The 19,968-nt window shown below is 37.8% G+C and overlaps 2 protein-coding genes across 2 annotated transcripts; one reads left to right on the top strand and one right to left on the bottom strand.

The window, feature by feature from the left end:
- Positions 1-3,798: 3,798 nt before the first annotated feature.
- On the top strand, positions 3,799-14,196 carry LOC137715848 (myosin-2). Its single transcript, XM_068455198.2, has 23 exons — positions 3,799-4,816; positions 5,158-5,259; positions 5,360-5,503; positions 5,598-5,748; positions 5,876-5,903; positions 6,061-6,235; positions 6,395-6,458; positions 6,593-6,606; positions 6,696-6,780; positions 7,499-7,602; positions 7,726-7,864; positions 8,269-8,387; positions 8,505-8,657; positions 8,739-8,828; positions 8,935-9,012; positions 9,417-9,575; positions 10,255-10,458; positions 10,726-10,931; positions 11,025-11,160; positions 11,275-11,404; positions 11,699-11,838; positions 12,449-12,637; positions 13,346-14,196. Exons 1-23 carry the CDS (start codon positions 4,415-4,417, stop codon positions 13,799-13,801), a joined length of 3,468 nt encoding a protein of 1,155 aa, XP_068311299.2. The 5' UTR covers positions 3,799-4,414; the 3' UTR covers positions 13,802-14,196.
- Positions 14,197-14,688: 492 nt separating this feature from the next.
- LOC137715150 (chlorophyll a-b binding protein 13, chloroplastic) lies at positions 14,689-16,276 on the bottom strand. The gene is made up of 3 exons (XM_068454383.2): positions 15,896-16,276; positions 15,630-15,791; positions 14,689-15,320 (listed from the first exon to the last, which is right to left on the bottom strand). The coding sequence occupies exons 1-3, from the start codon at positions 16,016-16,018 to the stop codon at positions 14,811-14,813; spliced, it is 795 nt and encodes a 264-aa protein (XP_068310484.1). The 5' UTR covers positions 16,019-16,276; the 3' UTR covers positions 14,689-14,810.
- Positions 16,277-19,968: the final 3,692 nt, after the last annotated feature.

Here is a 19,968-nt window from a genome sequence, read left to right on the forward strand (position 1 = left end):
CCTTTCTGCCCTAATTAGCGCCAGCCACGTTACCGTTATGATTAAATCTCCTCCTTTTAAAATATGAATTCATTGATGTGTGACTTGGTCAGGTCAAATTATTCATGTACACTTTATGTGGATAATATATTCCACTTTATTAGCTATTTTGAACGTTTTCATGTTTTAATTTTGGGAGTTTTAACAAAAAGTACGCGGTACTGTCACTTTAACGAAAAACTACATTTTTATACTAAAAAGTCAAACCTGATACTATTCATTTTACTCTTTATTTTGTTGTTAAAACTCAAAATTTTCAAATAATTTTCATTAGTTTTCTTTTTAATTTTTTCTTTTTGCAAAATAAGACAACTTTATCAATCAAGTCAGGAATAGAAAACATTAACACCAATAATCAGAATAAAAACTAAATTAAATTATTTTGGAAAAAAAAAATACGTGCCATTTTGATTTGTGCATTAGAATAAGAAGTTTCAACTTGTTTTTAGCACTGCATAAATCTAAACTTTGTTCAGTTACTTTCGCTCCAAAAAAGAAATTCACCTTTTCTTGATATTACTTAAATTTAAAAAAAAAAAAAAAATCTTCGGTTACTTTGGAAATGAGTTACTAAGCATTCTTAGTAAGAACTTACAAGAAAGAAATTAGCCAAACAATGAGTTTTAAATTGTTATTCTGATTTTTTTTTGTGATATTTTGTACCACTCGAAAAATTAAGGGTTCTACCCAAAAATGTTAATCTCATTTATTAAAGGGCACTTACACTTAAAACAATATGTCGTGCTCAAAGTTATTTCCAGATACGCCATTCTATTCTATATAAATGCTAAGAAAACATGCATGTAATGCTCTTTTAAGCTTAATATTGTTGGAGACCATATCAAGGAAGTTTAGTTCATCATTTGCCAAGTACAATGTCAAGTGTGGTCATCCAGTTAATAATGATTTAACCAAAGAGAAATTTGAGAGTATACTTGTATATTTCGAAAGCAAATGCCATTCTATGATACTTGGATTTTAAGTCTTTCACCTAATTACATGTGTACAAGGTTCTCATATTTGTTTATTACTTAACCTTTCACAATATTTTACTGCACCGTGCTAACCAAAGTTCATTTTCTTTAAAAATGATTCAACATTGTCACTTAGGATAGGGTCTAGTTGTAGTTTTCTTTCTTTGTAAGTGAAACTTTTGTAGAAGTCGAGTTCTATACTAAATTTAAATAAATATATAAGGAAAATAACCGAGAAACCAAATAGATGCTTCTATAATTTTACTAGCAAACAAAATTTCCCTTTTCTTTAAATAGGCGATATTCTAAGAGTTCTTTTATATAACATATTGAGAGTGGGTATGGGAGGTGGGCTATTAAAATTTTTGTATCAAAATTACATTCATAAAAGTCGAACTTAAAACATTTTGATTATAGAGGGTGAAGAGAAATATCACTATCATGATTCTAGTGATTGTGATACTCTACATGTTGTTTGCTACAATAACGGTATTCTACACATTAAACTCAAGTATTTAAGATTTGACAAATAAACAAAACATTGTTATTAGGCGTATTTTAGTGAGAAAAAGAGAGAGGGTGTGGCACAGGGAGAAAGAGAGAAAAGAGAATTGGAGAATTTATGTGATGATCTTTCTCACCACTTTGTGTATTTATTTATAGTAAACATAACAGACTTTCTTGCCGTACGAATTACACTCCTAATTAAATCAAACTTGCAACACTCCCCCTTGTGTAAGATCCTACGTCGCTCGGGGGAGAGGAGGTGATGTGCCATATATATACATGCTCATCTCCTTATAGTGAGACGCGTTTTGGGTGGAAGCCCAAGAACAAAACCGTGAGGGTGTGGCCTAAAGCGGACAATATCTTACTATGTAGACTGGGATGTGACAATTTGGTATCAGAGCCACTCTCCTGCTGAAAGTGTGCTGACGAGGACGTTGGGCCCCTAAGGGGGTGGATTGTAAGATCCCACATTGTCCCGAGGGAGGGGGGAGAGGAAGTGATGTGCCTTATATGTACATGCTCACCTTCCTATAGTGAAACACGTTTTGGGTGGACGCCCAAGGACAAAACTATGAGGGCGTGGCCTAAAGCGGACAATATCCTACTATGCGGACTGAGATGTGACACTTTGAGTGTGTAAATACTCAACTAGTTGGCATATCAGGACTTCATGGATGATGGAGAAATAGTTGATGAAGTCGTATCGTCTAGTTGGCACAATGAGTAAACGCAAGTTGCAATAGGAAATGCATATAGGAAGTAAGTATCACAAAACCTAGCTATGGTAAAATCTAAGGTGAGACAAAACTCATAGTCTAAAGAGAAAGTGAGTTAATGCAACATGTCAACACTCAAAACACCTTTAGAACACAAGTAGGATGCACACAAAGGTATGACCAACTCGGGTTGGGTGCCTCGTCAAAACCTCGCCAAGCAACGAAATCTCAATGAGACAAAATAATCCTGATCGTAGGGAAAAATAGTACATTAAGGTTAAATAAGTATACTTCAGGATACTCTAATTGAAATTGAAAAAACTCTCCAAATAGGAACTATAAACATTGTAACTCAGACAATTTACACATACCAATTCCTTGAACAAATTTATGAAAGGTGGATTTCAGCAGTGACTTTGTAAAGAAATCAGGAGGGTTGTCCTAGGAAAGGATCTACTTGACTTCAATTCTCTGATGCTCTTACTACTGATGCGAAATGGAAAACTTTGGTGCAATGTGCTTGATGTTATATCATTTGATATATCATTTCTTGATATGGTGGATACAAGCGTCATTGTCTTCATAAATCATTGTAGAGACATTGACGATGAAAAAAAAGTTCGCAAGTGTTTCAAATATGCTAAAAAATGGCTCTTAGCAGAAGTATTCACGTAGCTTCATGAAGGGTAAGCATCTCAGAATGGTTTGCAGAAGTAGCAACTAAGGTCTATTTGGTTGGCCTCCAAGTTATTGTAGTGTCTCCAAGTGTATTGACATAACTCATTTAAGAAAATGCTTTGTGCGAGTCAAATAAATAACATGTGCTAGCATAACCAACAAGGAAAGAATTGAATCAAGGACTGAGGGGGTGGTGGCTCCACTTGAGAATGAGTAGGAATAGATTAAACCCAAATTCATAGTACCTTTAAGGTAACGAATGATGTCTTTAAATTAGAAATTTAGATTAATAATAGCAAAATTGACATTTTCAAGTTTGTTGGGCGTGATTATCAAATTGTACGTAAATAGAAATACATCAAAACCTATCCAACAAAACAAAAATAATCTTTTTTTTGGGTAACAAATAAAAAATGACCAACCTAAAAATAGCCAAAAATAGAATGATTATATTATTATAATTTCCTCAAAATGTTCGTGCCAATCCTAATCCAAAATTCCAATTAACTAACAACTACCACAGTAGCTTGTCACGCCTTTAGGTGCGAGTAGGTCCCATTTTATTCAAAATTTTCATCTTTTAAATACCAAAATTCTAATACTATTTTATTATTCTTATCGGATCCGAATTCCAAACGGCTCGCTCAACTGGAAGACAGAATAAAATTTAAAATTCAAATCAAAGAAAAATAACAAACAAAACAATGCTTTAAAGCAAAACAAACAAACATGTATTACTCTTTAATTTTACTTGTTTTTTGTATTATTTTTATTTATTTATTTATTATTTTATATATTAATCTTCTTCTTACGCTCCAGCCCCAAAGTTGGTTTCCAATTTCCAATTTATTCTTTTATTTTCAAAAACAGAGAGAGGAAGAAAAACAAGCACGACAGAAACAGAGCTTGATCTGTTTTCATAAACCAACAGCTTTTCCTTTTCCTTTTTCTTTCTTCCATTCTTCTTCTTCGTCTTCCTCCTCCACCCTCTCTCTCTCTCTCTCTCTCTCTCTAGAAAAGAGGTTTGGTCCCTCAACAAACTCAACCTCCCCTTTCCTTCTAGTCCTCCTCCTCCCTCCCTCGCCCCCCCCTCTCTCTCTCTCTAAACCTCGTAACTTACGCTTTCAGTATTAATCAAAATCCCCAAAACGTAAACCCCTCGATTTAGCCAGCCCAGTTTTGGGAGTTCCTAACAAGAAAAAGATTGCACATTTCCATTTCCGTTTCCTCAACTCGCCGTCCGTCCAATCCCCAATTCAAGCTTTCGTTTTCGGGTTTTTGGGTTTCAGTCTGATGAGAGAATTTGAAGAATTGGGTCGCTGATTCTGGACACTTGGATATTAGGGTTTTGTGGGTTCTTGTTTTTTTTCTCTCTACAATGCTGGGTTTGAAATGGGTCGGAGTCCAAGTCTGAGGGTCTGAATTGACAATTTGAGGTGTGAATTTGGGGGTTGGGGAGGTCTGCGTAGACTGAATTTGTAGCTTGTGGTTGTGAAAATGATGGTTTCAGCGTCACCGTCGATGATAGCGAGGAGCTCATTGGAGGAAATGCTGGATTCGCTTCGGCGGAGAGATGAGGGCGAAAAGCCGAAGGAGTTGCCGCCGGCGTTGCCAGCTCGGCCGCCTTCCAGGGCTCGGCTGCCATCAGCCCGCCGCTCTTTGCCCAACAGCTTCAGGGTCGAAGACGCAGAGCGCTCACTGGAGTGTTTGCATAGTATGAACAAGAGAAAAGACGGGGACTTGGGGTTCAAGACAGGTAATTTTGGCGTGAAGAAGACGGAGAATGATCAAAATGTTGAGTCGCCATACGGCAGGTCACCGGAGGACTGTCGAATGAAGCCGAAGGAGAAGATTGTAATGTCGGATTGCGATGACAACATTGTTTATTTCATCAAGAAGGTAATTTAAGAGGGTGACAATTCGTTCACTGATCTGTTTTTGTTTTTGTTTTTTTTTTACAGTTCCGCGTTGCTTTGTTGTCTTAACTGAACTTTCAATGTTATTTGGAGTATGGTGATCCAAGAACATTAGTTCATAAGATATGCATTTATACGATTGCGATGATTTGGTGGAATTTGGATTTTGGTTATGATGAACACCTATTCTGTTAAATTGTCTTAGATCCATAAGAAAACAATGATTTTTGTACGATATCATCTTGTAAATTTTGTATCTTTGTTCCTTGAGCTTAGGAGTTTATTTGTAAAACATGAGTTGATGTTGATAGTATTTGGTTTCAGAAACTTCATGTTTGGTGTCGGCTACCTAGTGGACTGTGGGAGTTAGGAACGATACAGTCAACTTCAGGGGACGCCGCGCTTGTTTCGGTCTCTAGTGGAAATGTAAGTTCATCAATTGTTGGCCTCATCCCAAGTCCCATTTTAACAACCGAAGGCACTTATGTTGATGGGCTGTTTATATGTCCTTGTGCTGTTACTGTAGGTAATCAAAGTTTGCAGAGTTGATCTTTTACCTGCAAACCCAGATGTTCTCGAAGGTGTGGATGATCTTATCCAGCTTAGTTATTTGAATGAGCCTTCTGTACTTTACAATCTTCAATGTAGATATTCCCAGGATATGATTTATGTAAGTATCACATGTTCCAGTTGCTGATGCTTTTGATTCAGATTAATGTCTTCTTTTCCTCTCCTATTACATGTCTTGTGATTTTCTTCTGTAGAGCAAAGCCGGGCCAGTTTTGATTGCAATCAATCCTTTCAAAGATGTTCAGATTTATGGAGAAGATTTTGTCACAACTTATAGGAAGAAACTAACGGACAAACCTCATGTTTATGCAGTGGCAGACGCTGCTTATGATGAGATGATGGCAGGTGCATGACACCTATTTTATTTCTATATTTTCCTTTGGGCTGAATGTTTTCTTTTTATGGTGGCATTGTTTAACTTGTTCTGTAACTCATTTTTACCCATTTTTTGCGTGGAACTTTTATTTTGCAGGTGATGTAAATCAGTCCATAATCATAAGGTTAGAACCTCATCAAATTGGTTTCCCGTATGTTAGGATCTTCTTTGTGGATTATGCTTAGTACTTGTGTGCAGTGTTGTTCTATACTAGATCATAAAGTTCATCTTTAAATCAGAATGTAGTTTGCAAATAATAGTCAATAATTTTTTTTTTACAGTGGGGAAAGTGGAGCTGGGAAAACCGAGACCGCAAAAGTTGCAATGCAATACTTGGCTGATCTTGGTAGTGGCAGTTGTGGCACAGAGCATGCAAATGCAATCCTTCAGACCAATTGTATACTAGAAGCGTTTGGAAATGCAAAAACATGTAGAAATCACAACGCTAGTCGATTCGTATGTTACTTTATTTCTTTCTTCTTTTCAAAGTTTTATCCAAAATTATTTCTTGGAATTCGTCCTTTATTTTGTCAATGAAAGCCATCCTCAATTTTTCATTTCATAAATGTGGTCCAAGGGATATGCACTTTAAACATGATTTCTACTTTGCTTCAGGGGAAATTGTTTGACATTCATTTTAGCACAGCAGGAAGAATATGTGGTGCTTCCATCCAAACACGTAAGTTGTTTAAATTTAATATATTCTTTTTCTGGTATGCTATTACCTGACTAGCATTCAATCACAGTAACTAACTTGATTTTACTACCTCGTTTACATGTCAACACCAATGCGGCTATCATGATCGTGTACAGTTTTTTTGGACAAGGTAATTAGTTGCCCTATATGAGCATAATCAGGTTAGTTTTAGTTGTCTCAATGTGCCTTATCTGACACTATAGTATCTCCTTTGAGCAGTCTAGAGTGACACAACTAGAAAATGGTGAGAGGTCGTACCATGTCTTTTATCAACTCTGTGCTGGTGCTCCATCAACGCTAAAAGGTAAGGAAAATCTTTTTATAAGCATCAGTTCTAGTTGTTTGTTGCACCATATAGGTGCATATGGCAAAATGGCAACTTCAAACCCATGAATCTCTTTTCTCAATTTTTGTTTTCTTTATGGGATGCATAGATTTCTAAATTATAGTGATTAGGAAATTGTCACATCACAAGCCTGGGAATCTCTACTTTTCTGAAATCCTGCTGTATAACCCATGGGCCTTATCATAGATGGCATGGGTTGAGGTCAGGTGAAGAGTAGATCTTAGGTTGAATTCCTCTTCTAAGCAAGAAAAGAAAAAATCTACTAAAGCTGGCATGTAACCTAATGTTTGGACCCACTAGCACCACAAGAAATATTAGAGTAAGTTAACCTACAGAAGTTATATGTGATTAGACAAATTAGCTAGACATAAAGTAACAGACCTTATTTTTGCGACATCTCAGTTTGTTACCTAGGATGAGTGATTCATGTCTTTTGAGTCTTCCTGATTGCTTTTTACATCCTGGTTGCTATGGTAATTAGCAATGACCAGTTATTGGTAATGACCCATGCTTGCGTTTCAAAAGATGGCAGGAAACCTATTAAATGGGTTCATATACAAGTTCTATGATAACCATTTGCCTTTTAATTTTTGGGTTCTGTTATTTTACAAAACGAGAACCTTCAAGGGTTCTTCTGTACAAGTATCAGGGAATCATTCTATGTTTTTGGTTGCAGAGAGGCTAAACCTTAAAAGGGCTAGTGAGTACAGGTATCTTAATCAGAGTGATTGCTTGGAAATTGATGGTGTAGATGATGCGCAGAAGTTTCATATGCTCATGGTAAGTAAAGAAATAGCTGTTTATACCACCATTTATGCAGTTAATAACTTTCTTTTCCGGTTCTTCCTTCTATAACCAAAGTGTCACTTTCTCCTTAGTTTTATTGTTTTTGCATCTCCTCAGGAAGCGCTAGATGTTGTTCGAGTTTGTAAGGAAGATCAAGAACACGTGTTCTCATTGCTGGCTGCAGTGTTATGGCTGGGAAACATATCATTTCAATCAATTGACAATGAGAATCATGTGGAAGTGTTAGCTGATGAAGGTAAGATATAGATCATTCACTTGGTGATCTTTCCGTGGGATATTTTACATACAATGCTGGTTGTAAGCCGTTGCATTCCTGGATTGAATTTTTGGTGATAGTTCTAACTACTATAGTTTTCTGTTTGGTCATAATCTAGATCAGTGGAATGACATTTTTAGGTCTACAACTGCAGAGTCATATTGTTGAGCAGTGTTAGAATGTTGCGCACATATATGTCAAAAAAGACCTTTAAAATTTTGTTTATCCCATTGTTGTCAAAGGTTTTCCTCAGTGTCTGATTTCATTCCATGACAACCATCTGCCGTCTCAGAATGCATTTGTTCTGTTAAGTCAAATGTATATTACTTTTAGACTTACACTTGAGCATATGAGTAACTTCTCTTGATTCTTCCTCTGGGCAGCTGTAACCATTGCTGCCATGCTGATGGGTTGTAGTTCCCAGGAGCTGATGCTGTCTTTATCTACCCCTGAAATCCATGGTAGCAAGGATAGTATTGTCAAAAGATTGACACTGCGACAGGTTTGTTAATTTCTGTAACAATCTATCTGTTCATCCTTGAGTCCTGACAGCTTTTAAACGCACTTTTTTAATGAAAGTCTAAAGATGAAGCTTATTCTTTCTTCCTCTCATATTCAGGCAATTGATGCAAGGGATGCACTGGCAAAATTTATCTATGTCAGCTTGTTTGACTGGCTTGTAGAACAAATTAACAAGTCACTTGCAGTGGGAAAATGCGGTACTGGGAGATCCATCAGTATACTTGATATTCACGGGTTTGAGTCATTCCAGGTAATAATATATACTTCACTTTTGGTGATGTTAGAAATAAGATTTGTGTATTTAGTAATGATCTTAAGGGTTATTTTTCAGAAGAACAGCTTTGAACAGATGTGCATTAATTATGCAAATGAAAGGCTGCAACAACATTTCAACCGACATTTATTTAAGCTTGAGCAGGAGGTGAGCATCTCAAGTGCAGTGTAGCATTAAGGCTGCTTGGTATCAAACTACATGTTATGACTAAACATGTGAAGTGTAATGTGACTGCTTATTCCTTTTACTTCAGGAATGTGAATTGGACGGGGTTGATTGGACTAAAGTTGATTTTCAAGACAACCGAGAATGCTTGAATCTGTTTGAGAAGGTATGTCATTGATTTAAGCCTTCTATATCATGGACCTGCTAAGTTTTCATCAGAAGTTCATTAGATTCATCTCCACTGTGACATTCAAATCAACTTGTATAATTTGTGATAATTAGGGTTTGGGCCCTTATGTGTTTGCTTTACCTTGATTGACTGCTTATGATATCTTAATAGAGTTTGGTGGTATTAGTCTTCTGTTCTCTTTGTATTTTTTTTAAAGAAACACTTAAATAGCTCAACTGGAGGAAAACCCCTCAACTATCCACTTGTAATTTTCTATTCTTAATTGCAAAATTCATTTGGCGCCCTTTCCCATTGCAAAGTAAGAAGGGTATTTTTCTAAAGTAAGTGACCATAGTATTTGCCTCTATAGTTAATCCACTTTTTACTGTGTTGTGGTGCAGAAGCCTTTTGGACTGCTATCCTTGTTGGATGAGGAATTGAACTTCCCCAAGGAAAATGATTTGGCGCTTGCCAATAAATTTAAGCAACACTTGAATGCTAATTCTTGCTTCAAAGCAGAAAAAGCCAGCAGTTTCAGTATTAGTCATCATGCTGGAGAGGTTAGTTTTTGTTTGAGCATGTTCACAAATTTTAGTCGTATGCTGACTTCACTTGCACTATTATATATGTACGAGCCAACTACAATTATTTGACTCTTTTTTTTCCATTATTTCTGCATGCCTTGAAAGTAATGCGTAAAAAGTAGCTAAGTGAATCATGGAAAGGTAACAATACCAGGGGTGAAAAAGTATGATTGTGCTAGATTTAGTAGTAGAAGTGTACAAGAGTGGGATTTTTGGAAGAATTTATGGGCATTTGGTAGGCATCATTTCTGTCTTCTTCTTATTGGAAGATTTCTGGAATCACTCTGGCCTTTGGCATCACATCAAGGTTTCTTGGACTCGCTTCTACAGAGATGCTAGGAAACTGCCATTGTTAATTGCAAGTTTGCAACCACATGATTAACACGTTTTTTGTTTTCCTTATGACTGGTTCCTTGGGTTTATTTAACTTAAGCCTTGACCATATGGAAGGACTGGCTTAGGAGACAATGTATTGGTTGCTTCTGGAATCTCTTAACTATAGTTTTAGGATAGTCCAACTTTTGTTTTCGTACTAGGCAATACATGATGTAAGCCTGTACAAATTGATGCAAGGTTGATGACCTTTATTTCTTCTATAAAATTGCTGATGGTTCTCATAGTGTACTGATTTTACTCATGTATGGAATCTTGTTAGGTCCTATATGATACAAGTGGATTCTTGGAAAAAAACAGAGATAAGTTGCCCTCTATTTTCGTCCAACTCCTGTCATCGTGCAGTTGCCGACTTCTGCAGTTGTTTACTTCCAAAGAGCTTAAGCAGTTCCAGAAACCAGAAAATGATTCATGCCAGATAGATGCATTGGACCCTTCAAAATCAAGCGCTTGTATTGAGTTCAAGGTACACATGCTCGCTCAAGTTTTAGCTGGATATAGGAGTAACTTTTGTATCCTTAGATGAGATGCCAAAATTATGAATTTCATCCGAGTAAGATACGTCTCTGTTAGAAGAGTTTGGATGATAGTTTTCTTTTTGGTGACATGGGGGTGGATGATCTTGTTTGGTCAGAAAGCTCCTTCTCACTAAATTATTTAACAGTGTGCTGGGACATAGCTGATGTTGCTGTTCGCCGTTTAAAGTTTAATTGTATATGATAAATTCCTGTAGGGTCAATTGTTTAAACTAATGCACCAGTTGGAGAGCAGCAAACCTCACTTCATTAGCTGCATAAAGCCAAACAGTAAGCAGCTTCCCGGCATGTACGAAGTAAACCTTGTTTTACAACAGCTCAGGTGTTGTAGAGTTTTGGAGGTTGTTAGGATATCACGATCTGGATATCCTACTAGAATGACACATCAAGAATTTGCAGGAAGGTTGGTACACATTGAACCGTAGTTTAAGGTTTTTAGTTTCTACTGGCTGTCACAACTGCCAAGATATCTTTTCTCATGTGTCTTTTGGGTTAGGTATGGTTTTCTACTTTTGGAGGACGATTTACCTCAGGATCCATTAAGTCTATCTATTGCCATTCTAAAAAGATTCAGTGTCCTCCCTGAAATGTACCAAATTGGCTATACGAAAGTGTTTCTTAGAACAGGACAGGTGAGCTCCTTTAATAGTTTTGAATTTTTCTCTTCGTCTGTTTCTGTTTTTATTTTATTTTAAAGTTTATCCTCTGGTGGCTTTTCTACTGTTGCTGAGTCTGGTTGTTCATAGATTGCATCATTGGAGGATAAGAGAAAGAAAGTTCTGAGAGGAATAATTGGTGTCCAAAAATACTTCCGTGGTCACTCGGCTCGTTGCCACTTTGATCAACTTAAGGAAGGAGTTACAAAGATACAATCAAGTAATGCCTACTAACTTCTAAAGTTTCATTTGGTCGAGATTGAGCTGGTTTTATCATATATTGCAGCATTTTTAGTACAATTTGATATTTCTTCTGAAAAACAAAAATCTTGGTTCAATACAAATTTTGGAATCCCTTCAGGACGTTGTAGTTTGTCAGTCCGTACTGTTCTTTATGTTGCTAAGCGAACATGCTTGAATTTGTGGTTGAAGCTTCATTTGTTGTCCTATGCATGTATATTGAGGAACAATATCTTTTGACTACTTTTAAGTATTAATGGAAATTACTTTTAAGATGCAGACGGTCTTGGTGAAAATACTGGAAGGAAAGCAGGTGCTTGTGAAACTGTTGATGAGCGGCAAAATTTGAAGAAGTCGCATCTTGACAATGGGAAAGCTAAAAGGAAGGCTGGCAGGAAGATGTCAGAGGTGAAGGTACTTCCGATAAAGTAATTATTTACTTGCTAGACCTGTTTCCCTTGCCTCTTCCCCTTATGAAGATCTTAAATGCCTGAAACCAGACAGAAATATGACTAGTCATTACCCGATACTTGCTTCCTTTTCATTAGTTTTCCCAAAAATTTATCCAATAGATACAGTTTTACTTTTACCTAACCACATGAAACAATCTAACTTTATTTAATAGAACCAAAAACACGCCCGATAGGTTTAAGATTGAGTTTTCAAAAGCACTGCATTAACATTAATCTTGAGTTTCAATTTTGAATAGAAGTTTTTTCCGGTGTGGTTAATTTTTTTTTTTTTATTTCCCATGGCTATGAAATTTTAAGGTCCCCAACTGTATACACGCCCACTGTATTCACGAAATTCTCCAAGGCTCGAAAATTTACATTGTGAAAATTCTGCTCTTTGAAACAGATGCTTTTACACTTAAAACTGAAAATTGCAAGATATACTTGTGCATTCTGGTAAATTTTGCCTTTTGGAGGTTTTTGTAATAGAAAGGCCAACTTTTTTCCACTCTCTTATATGTCTGAGGTTTTCAGATCTGAATAACTGAAAGTGGAATATGTTTCCTGAACAGGATTTGCCATCAGATTTGGCAGAGCTTCAAAGGCGGGTGCTTCAGGCTGAAGCAACTCTGGTGCGGAAAGAGGAGGAAAATGCTGAATTACAGGAGCAACTGCAACAATTTGAAACAAGATGGTCAGAATATGAATCAAAGATGAAATCGATGCAGGACGTGTGGCAGAAGCAGATGGTGTCTTTACAGGTGAGTTTTCTTGTATGCTTGATCTTAGTTTTAAAAAAAATATGCACACATAATTTTATGATTTTTTTTTTGAACCAAAATCGAATCCTGAAATGAGTCGAAGAAATGGGGAAAATTATGCTCATAGTTAATCTGAAACTTTTTTATTCAAATCTGAAACAGTAATGGATTCTAAAATAATGCATTTTTCGTTTATTCTATAAAACTGTGTTAAAAGGTTGCACCCGAGATGGTTATATTGATCCAATTAAAATTGTATTGTTGTTGCATGCCTTGAAAACCCAAATTGACCAGTGAGTTTGTAGTTGTGGTGACTTAGAGATGATTATCCAAAGCCAAGATTTATGTTGATTTAGAAGTAAACTTTTAACGTACGTTATTAAGTTGAACTTGATGAAGTTGTTGAACACCCACCTTTTTCATTGTTGAACCGCCGCCTTAGTCCTAAGCTTTTGGGATCATCATTTATTTCACCACAACCAATGTGCATGCACATGCATCCTCACCTTATATTTATATTTTGTCTCCTTTGTAAGAAATGGATGGTTCCTTATTATGAATGAAAAAAAGTACAATGACCATTACGTGAATCTGCTGTTAGTTCCACTTTTTGAAAAAATGTGGTGGATTTCGTTATCAAGTATGTGGCCAGCTCTTCTACTGAGCTGGAACTTTGTATCAGCTTTAATACTCTTTACAATTATGCAGACGAGTCTTGCCGCAGCCAGAAAGAGTCTTGGATCTGCCAATACTGCTGGTCAACCTGTAACACTAGGTTCTGTTTCATCGGCCCGCTATGATTCTGAAGAAGCCACATCTATGGGATCTCGAACTCCTGGTGCAAGCACACCCCTCAATGGAGCAGGGCGTGAGGCTAATGGCAGCTCGAATGCAGTCAGCAATCTGTTGAAGGAATTTGAGCAGCGGAGACAGATATTCGATGATGATGCGAAAGCTCTGGTTGAGGTAAAACCTGGGCAGTCAGATGCCAATATGAATCCTGAGGAAGATTTACGAAAACTTAAACACCGGTTTGAGTCCTGGAAGAAAGAGTACAAGGCAAGATTACGGGAGACAAAGACAAAGCTTCACAAAATTTGGCACTCAGAAGAGGAAAAACGGCGGAGAAAATGGTGGGGAAAGATAGGTTCAAGAGCATTGTAGTATCTTGTTTTAGATGATCAATCACCGTCTCATGATGGACGAAGAAGGAGATACCTAAGAGGATGACCGAAGAATGGAAGTAACTTTCTCAGCAAGCTACCTCTCCTTCAGTAGCTACTCCTCTGTTTATACATATGGCATCACATATCGGTGAATCTTGATGTGGGGTAGTATTATGGAGAGAAACTTGTGTATCTACCAAATTTTTGTGACGGTGGGAATGTTGATGACCGTGTGAATAGAAAATTAGGGACTTTCGTAAGTGGTTTCAACCGCTATTTCTTCGTTGATTAGTTTAGGCAGTTTTGTGTATAATCTGTTGGCATTGATGTAATCTGCTACTGTGTAGATCTTGTTGTTGAAGATGTGATATGTTCATATTGTCTGCTTTTTAAGAGATTAGTACCTGATTTTCCAATGTGCTTTTTATCTTTCTAAAAGCAGATTACATGTATATCTGTACAGTTATTGTTGTTTTATTTTCAACTCTGTAACAATGTGTTTGGATAAGGGAGTTTGGTGCCTACAATTGGTCTGAATTTGTCACCTGGTAAAATTAAAGTATATATATTGAAGGTAGAGGTGAATGATTATGTATTTTGAGGGGATTAGAAGCGATTACATGTGAAAGAAACTATTCGGTATCCTACCCTTTTGTGGGAATTGGAAGGGATAAGAATGTGTTTGGATGAGTAATTCATCTTTTGACTTGGGCGTAGTTGAGTTGGCTTGAGCAGTCTGCTCTCTCCTAGCACTCAAGTTGATATCTCCCTCTCGTTGTTTAGATTAGATTAGAATATCGTTTGAATTGAAAAAAGATACAAAATAATTCTGAAATGAAGGAACTAAGAAGATTGAATTTACTGTTATAGAATTGATACACAAAGTGAAATTTGAAAAATCTGATCATTTAAAATGGCGAGTATTAACATCGACATACAATTTCCCATTCAATTACATTCTCTCAAACAAGATTAACAATTACTAATTAGAGGAACTGCAGATTACTTTATGATCCGGGCACAAACTTGGTGGCATAGACCCATGCATTGTTGGCTACAGGGTTGTCAAGGTGGTCCAAGAGGTTCTCTAGGGGACCCTTCCCGGTCACAATGGCTTGGACAAAGAACCCAAACATGGAGAACATGGCTAGCCTCCCATTCTTGATTTCCTTCACCTTGAGCTCGGCGAAGGTGACGGGGTCATCGGCAAGGCCGAGAGGGTCGAAGTATTGCCCACCCGGGTAGAGGTTGTTGCCCTCTCCGACACCATCAAGACCATTGATGCGGAATCCTTCAACGAGACCCATGAGGATGACTTGGAACCCAAGCACCGCTAGGATGCTCTGAGCATGGACTAAGTTGGGGTTACCCAAATAGTCGAGGCCGCCTTCGGAGAAGATTTGAGCTCCGGCTTTGAACCACACTGGCTCTTTGAAGTCCACTCTCACCCATTTCTCGAGAACTTCCGGGGTGATGCAGCCTAGTGCTCCAAGCATAGCCCACCGGCCATGGATCACCTAAAGTTGCACAACATTAGTAAAGTACAGTCACTAGCAAAATTTAATTACTTCTCCTTCCAAATGAATGCAAATTATGCATATCAACGACGACATCTTGTAACATATTGAGAAGGTTATGGTGTCTGATTGTGAATTAGGACTGAAATATCAGTCTCCACCCATTTTGGTTTTGAAAGAAGGCAACAGCATACATTTTTATTGAATGTGCTTAATTTCTTGCTTCATTCATTCTTAATCGTTTGTAACTACATGATATTTGGGTAGTGGGCAAGCAAGAAACTAACAGTACTTGAAGTGTTGAAGTACCTCAAGAGCCCTGTTCTTAGCAAAGGCCTCGGGGTCAGCTGACAACCCTGCGGTGTCCCATCCGTAATCACCGGGGAATTCTCCGTTCAGGTACGAAGGAGTCTGAGCAGAAAAGGGTCCCAAATACTTCACTCTGTCCGGCCCATACCACAAATCATTGCCCTATATATGTCACAAAAAAAAACCCTAACATTAGACATGCATTCCGCAGTTTAGACTAATTCAGTGTAGACTATTGCTCAGATAATGTATAAACATATACATACCATGGTGTATTTGCCAGTGCCCATTGGCACAACATCTCTAAGAGTGTTGAAGCTTGGTCCTCGGCTTTGGCCAAGAAATGGGGTTGTTCTTAGAAGAGTGCTAGAGCTAGCAGCTGCTGCCATGACTTTTCAAGCTTTCGCAACTTAATTCAGTTGACTTGATTTGTTTTGTGATGGAGTAATTGGTGGAATTGTGTTGAAGCTTCGAAGTGTGTAGAAAGGGTAGCTGTGCATGCAATATTATGCACAGATGGGTGGTTCAGAATGCAGGAGTGGGAATTATGTGGGTTTGAATCAACCAATGAGAAGGCTTCAAAGGATTTTTAAGCATCTCCAACTCATATCTTTCTATCCACATTTTATCTAGCTGGGCCATATCACATGATTCGCATCGCAAACTCACAAGTCTTGTATTTTGTTGTGAAAATTCGCACTGTGTGGCACAGTTGAGTTTTGTGCTTGTATGGGCCCTACGGCACATTGCTGATGCGTCAATGAACGGTGGTTGTGAATTGATGTCTCAAATTGATGGAAAGCAATTTATATGGGATGAGTTCATTTTTATGTGACGTCTCGGTCCAATAATATAATAGTGATCAATGTCAATATGAAGAAAAAATTACACATAACATTGTATTGTTGAACCAAAATACCATAGTAACTATATATCTGTTTCTCCTGAGATATATTATTTTCTTTCATTCCCATGTTTGATAACCAAAATTTGATGTTCTGTATTCTGATAATAATTAATTTTCCTTAACGTGGAAATTGAATTCTACACAAGAGTATAATCATTTTGTTAACTCTGCAACCAAAATAGACATGTTAGAGTGTGGTCTAAGGCAAAGACTTTTGGATGTCTAAATTAAACTTAACAAAATGAAGGGAACTCAAGCTTAGGTTTTTTGGTGGAAGAACATTTACCCCTCATGGTTAGAGGAGGCCGAGTCCTTTTATACACAAAAGGGTTGGGCGTGATGGTAACATGCTGAGGTACATGTGGCGTGCCCTAATTGCTGGGTTTGAGTGAAACCAGTATAGCATTACCCATTAACTATTGGACTTGTGGAGACGCAATGAAGGGCACCATTAAGAGCCCTCAAGTCAAGGGACTCTTAGTAGACGGTAATGATCATGGCCTATGAGCGAGCCATGATTTGCAAGATGACCCCTTGAGATTAAGGGCTTGATAAGGGAGGTCATGGGATTGTGGTTGCAATGGTGGTGATGGTACGCGTGGTGACAATAGTTGGAAGGAGGGAGCAACGGTTGTGGGAGTGATGATGTCGACGATGATGATGGTAGCAAGGAGTGGCGGCAAGGGCAGCAACAACGAGGGTGGGTGGTCGTGTAAATGGTGATTGAGAGGTAGTGGAATTGACGGTGTCAGAGATGGTGGAGGTGCTGCCAGAGAAGGAGGTGTTAATGGTCCGGGGTGGTGGAGTGATGTGGTGGTCGCCGAGGTTCTAAAAACACTTGGTGTTAGTACGGCAATCGGTTGGGACCTAAACGGATTTAAGTAAATTATTATATATGATGAATTTGATGGCATGAGATTAAAGTTCACATGATTTCAAGTTCGTAATAATTTATGAAATGTTTTTCAAAAATAATAGGAGTTTATAGTGAACTTAAAAGAAAAATAAAGATGTCAAACATGTTGTGTAGAAAGCATTTGGCTGGGACACTAGAACTCATAGAAGGAAGGTGGGGCGCCACAACCTATGTTAATTAGGATGCTAGCCGTCCGAATTTGATTGGGCAATAATCTAAAAAAATTTAAATTGTCACGTAGGGGGAGAGATTTTTCAATGTCTGGTACGCATAATGTTATTATATAAGTGGAGTGAAGTTTATTTTTCAAGTGTCCCTCCACTTGTATAATGACACATGTCATATAAGCCTGTGTCCTGAGCACAATGAAAAATCTTTCGACGTGGGGTGGGAATAGAAGAGAGAGAAACTTGTTTTCTCTCTTCTTCTTTGCTAGAACTTGGAACCACAAACATAGGTGCTTTGCATTCCTCCTTTCTCAAGTTCGAAAAGAGAAAAAAAAGAAAGAAAAAAGTTTGCAACGCCTATAGACCTTCTAGGCCACCCAGTCGCCCGCCTGGGCTACCCAAGTGCCACCCAGGCTGTCCTGGCACCCGCCTAACTTCTTTTATGATTTTCCTCCCAATTATGGGTTAATCCTGACGGCTGGTCACTGCCTAGTGCCTAGCGCTAAATGTCGCCTAGGCCGATTTTAGAACATTGTAGATCGCCATGATGGTCATCAGTTGTGATCACCATGATGAGGTGGTGGTGTCGTACATGATTTTTTTCTTCTTAAAACTCTAACTTTATTTTGTAAGTATCATGTGTTTCTATGCGCATTGTGTTTATTTTTATTTTATTTATTTTATTTTTTGAAAAACCTTGACGTACGAGGAAATTTTTATTGATAACGAAAAAAGAAGTTATACTTAGTTAGGGAGGACATAAACCGTACCCTTCATACAACGGAGATAATAAAAATAGTACACGAAAAAGGGGGGGGGGGGAACATAAACCTTACTTTTCTAGAAACAAAAACAAGAAAGATACAAAGTAAAAAGGGAGGGGGGGGGGACATGGAAAATAACCCCTGTAAAACCAAACCTAAAAGGTGTAAACCTGCAAAACAAGTTGAGCAACAATGCAGCACGAGCCGCTGGCGGAAGAGAATCATGCCAAGTTAAAGTTGGAGTAGACAAGCCCATGTTAGCAAAATTGTCCGCAACAAAATTTCCTTCCCGATATATGTGAAATGTGTAGAAAGTCATTTTCCAAATGCGATCTAAATAAATAGACCATTGCGTATGGAGAGGCCAAGGAGGATCAAAATCAGACGATTGAAGAGCAGAAATAACACTAGAACTGCCACTTTCCAACCCAAGACAATGACAACCCAGCTGATATGCAAACTCTACACCAATAATAATTGCAGACAATTTTGCAAAAAATAAAAAATAAAAAATAAGTTGCAATGGCCAATCCATTGGCCTAAACCACCAAGAAAATGACCATGGCAATTCCTGAAAACTCCTCCACAAGCAGTAGGATCGGGATTTCCTTTAGATAAACCATCTGTATTAAGTTTGATCCAAGGAAACCAAGGAGGAGACCAAAGGACAGGAAGAATGGTAGGCGCCTTGCGAAAGATAGGTTAGATCCCCAGCGAAGAGATGATTCGAGTGCCAAAACCCTGAGAGAAACCGGGAAATAAACTTTCCACCATGAACTATCGCAAAATTGATAGACATGCAGAGATGATGAAATTAGATTGGTCGGCCCTCACAAATAAACTTATTTCAAGCTTTTCAAATAGTCGCAATAGTAGAAAGACTTGCAGAAATACAGAGATTATGCAATTGTTGGGAAAAGTGTTTACGCACATAGATATCCCAAAAAACATCCAAAGAATTTGGAAGAGGCAAAGAGGTACCAAATTGGCATGCTAACCATCTCCAAAGCTGCCTACATATCTAACAACTGAAGAAAAGATGAGCATTTGATGCTTCAGAATTACGACATTAACAACAAATGGATGCCAAAGAAATACCATGTCGTTGAAGTGCACCCTCAGTAGGAAGTTTATCATGAAAAAGCCACCAAGCCAAAATAGATAGTTGTGGCATAATAAAATGTTGCCAAATAACCTTAGCCCAAGCACAATCACTATGTTTCCTTCGAATAAGCTGATAACTAGAAGAAAAGGAAAACTTCCCAGTAGGCGAAGGCTCCCAAATCAGTTTGTCATCCTAGACATTTAAGGGCAAAGGTAGACGTAAAATAAATTTATAAAATAATCTGGCAAAGACCAACTTTGTGCTTCAATAACATCTGAAAACCCGAGGAAGAACCTTAGGTGAAATGACGAAGGTAAATAAGGGCTAATAATAGGTTCGTCCAACCATTTGTCGAACCAAAAGGAAATTGGCATCCCGTCACCAATAATCCAACGACTGTTTTTATTCAGAATAGGCAAAGCGCGCTTCAGACCATGCCACACTGAAGACAGTAAATATATATTTTTGTTTTTGTTAAGT

The sequence above is a fragment of the Pyrus communis genome, chromosome 3 (genome assembly GCF_041283825.1).
Source record: "Pyrus communis isolate YQ-2024b chromosome 3, ASM4128382v1, whole genome shotgun sequence".
NCBI lineage: Eukaryota > Viridiplantae > Streptophyta > Magnoliopsida > Rosales > Rosaceae > Pyrus > Pyrus communis.

What these genes read in the sequence shown, in the direction of transcription:
- LOC137715150 (XM_068454383.2), bottom strand. Translation starts at nt 16,018, where the DNA reads ATGGCAGCAGCTGCTAGCTCTAGCACTCTTCTAAGAACAACCCCATTT. An exon ending in GCACTGGCAAATACACCATG is followed by an intron (nt 15,792 to 15,895) that starts GTATGTATATGT and finishes TGACATATATAG; the next exon opens with GGCAATGATTTGTGGTATGG. An exon ending in CTAAGAACAGGGCTCTTGAG is followed by an intron (nt 15,321 to 15,629) that starts GTACTTCAACAC and finishes GTGCAACTTTAG; the next exon opens with GTGATCCATGGCCGGTGGGC.
- LOC137715848 (XM_068455198.2), top strand. Translation starts at nt 4,415, where the DNA reads ATGATGGTTTCAGCGTCACCGTCGATGATAGCGAGGAGCTCATTGGAG. An exon ending in TTATGATGAGATGATGGCAG is followed by an intron (nt 5,749 to 5,875) that starts GTGCATGACACC and finishes TTTATTTTGCAG; the next exon opens with GTGATGTAAATCAGTCCATA. An exon ending in GGAAGATGTCAGAGGTGAAG is followed by an intron (nt 11,839 to 12,448) that starts GTACTTCCGATA and finishes TTTCCTGAACAG; the next exon opens with GATTTGCCATCAGATTTGGC.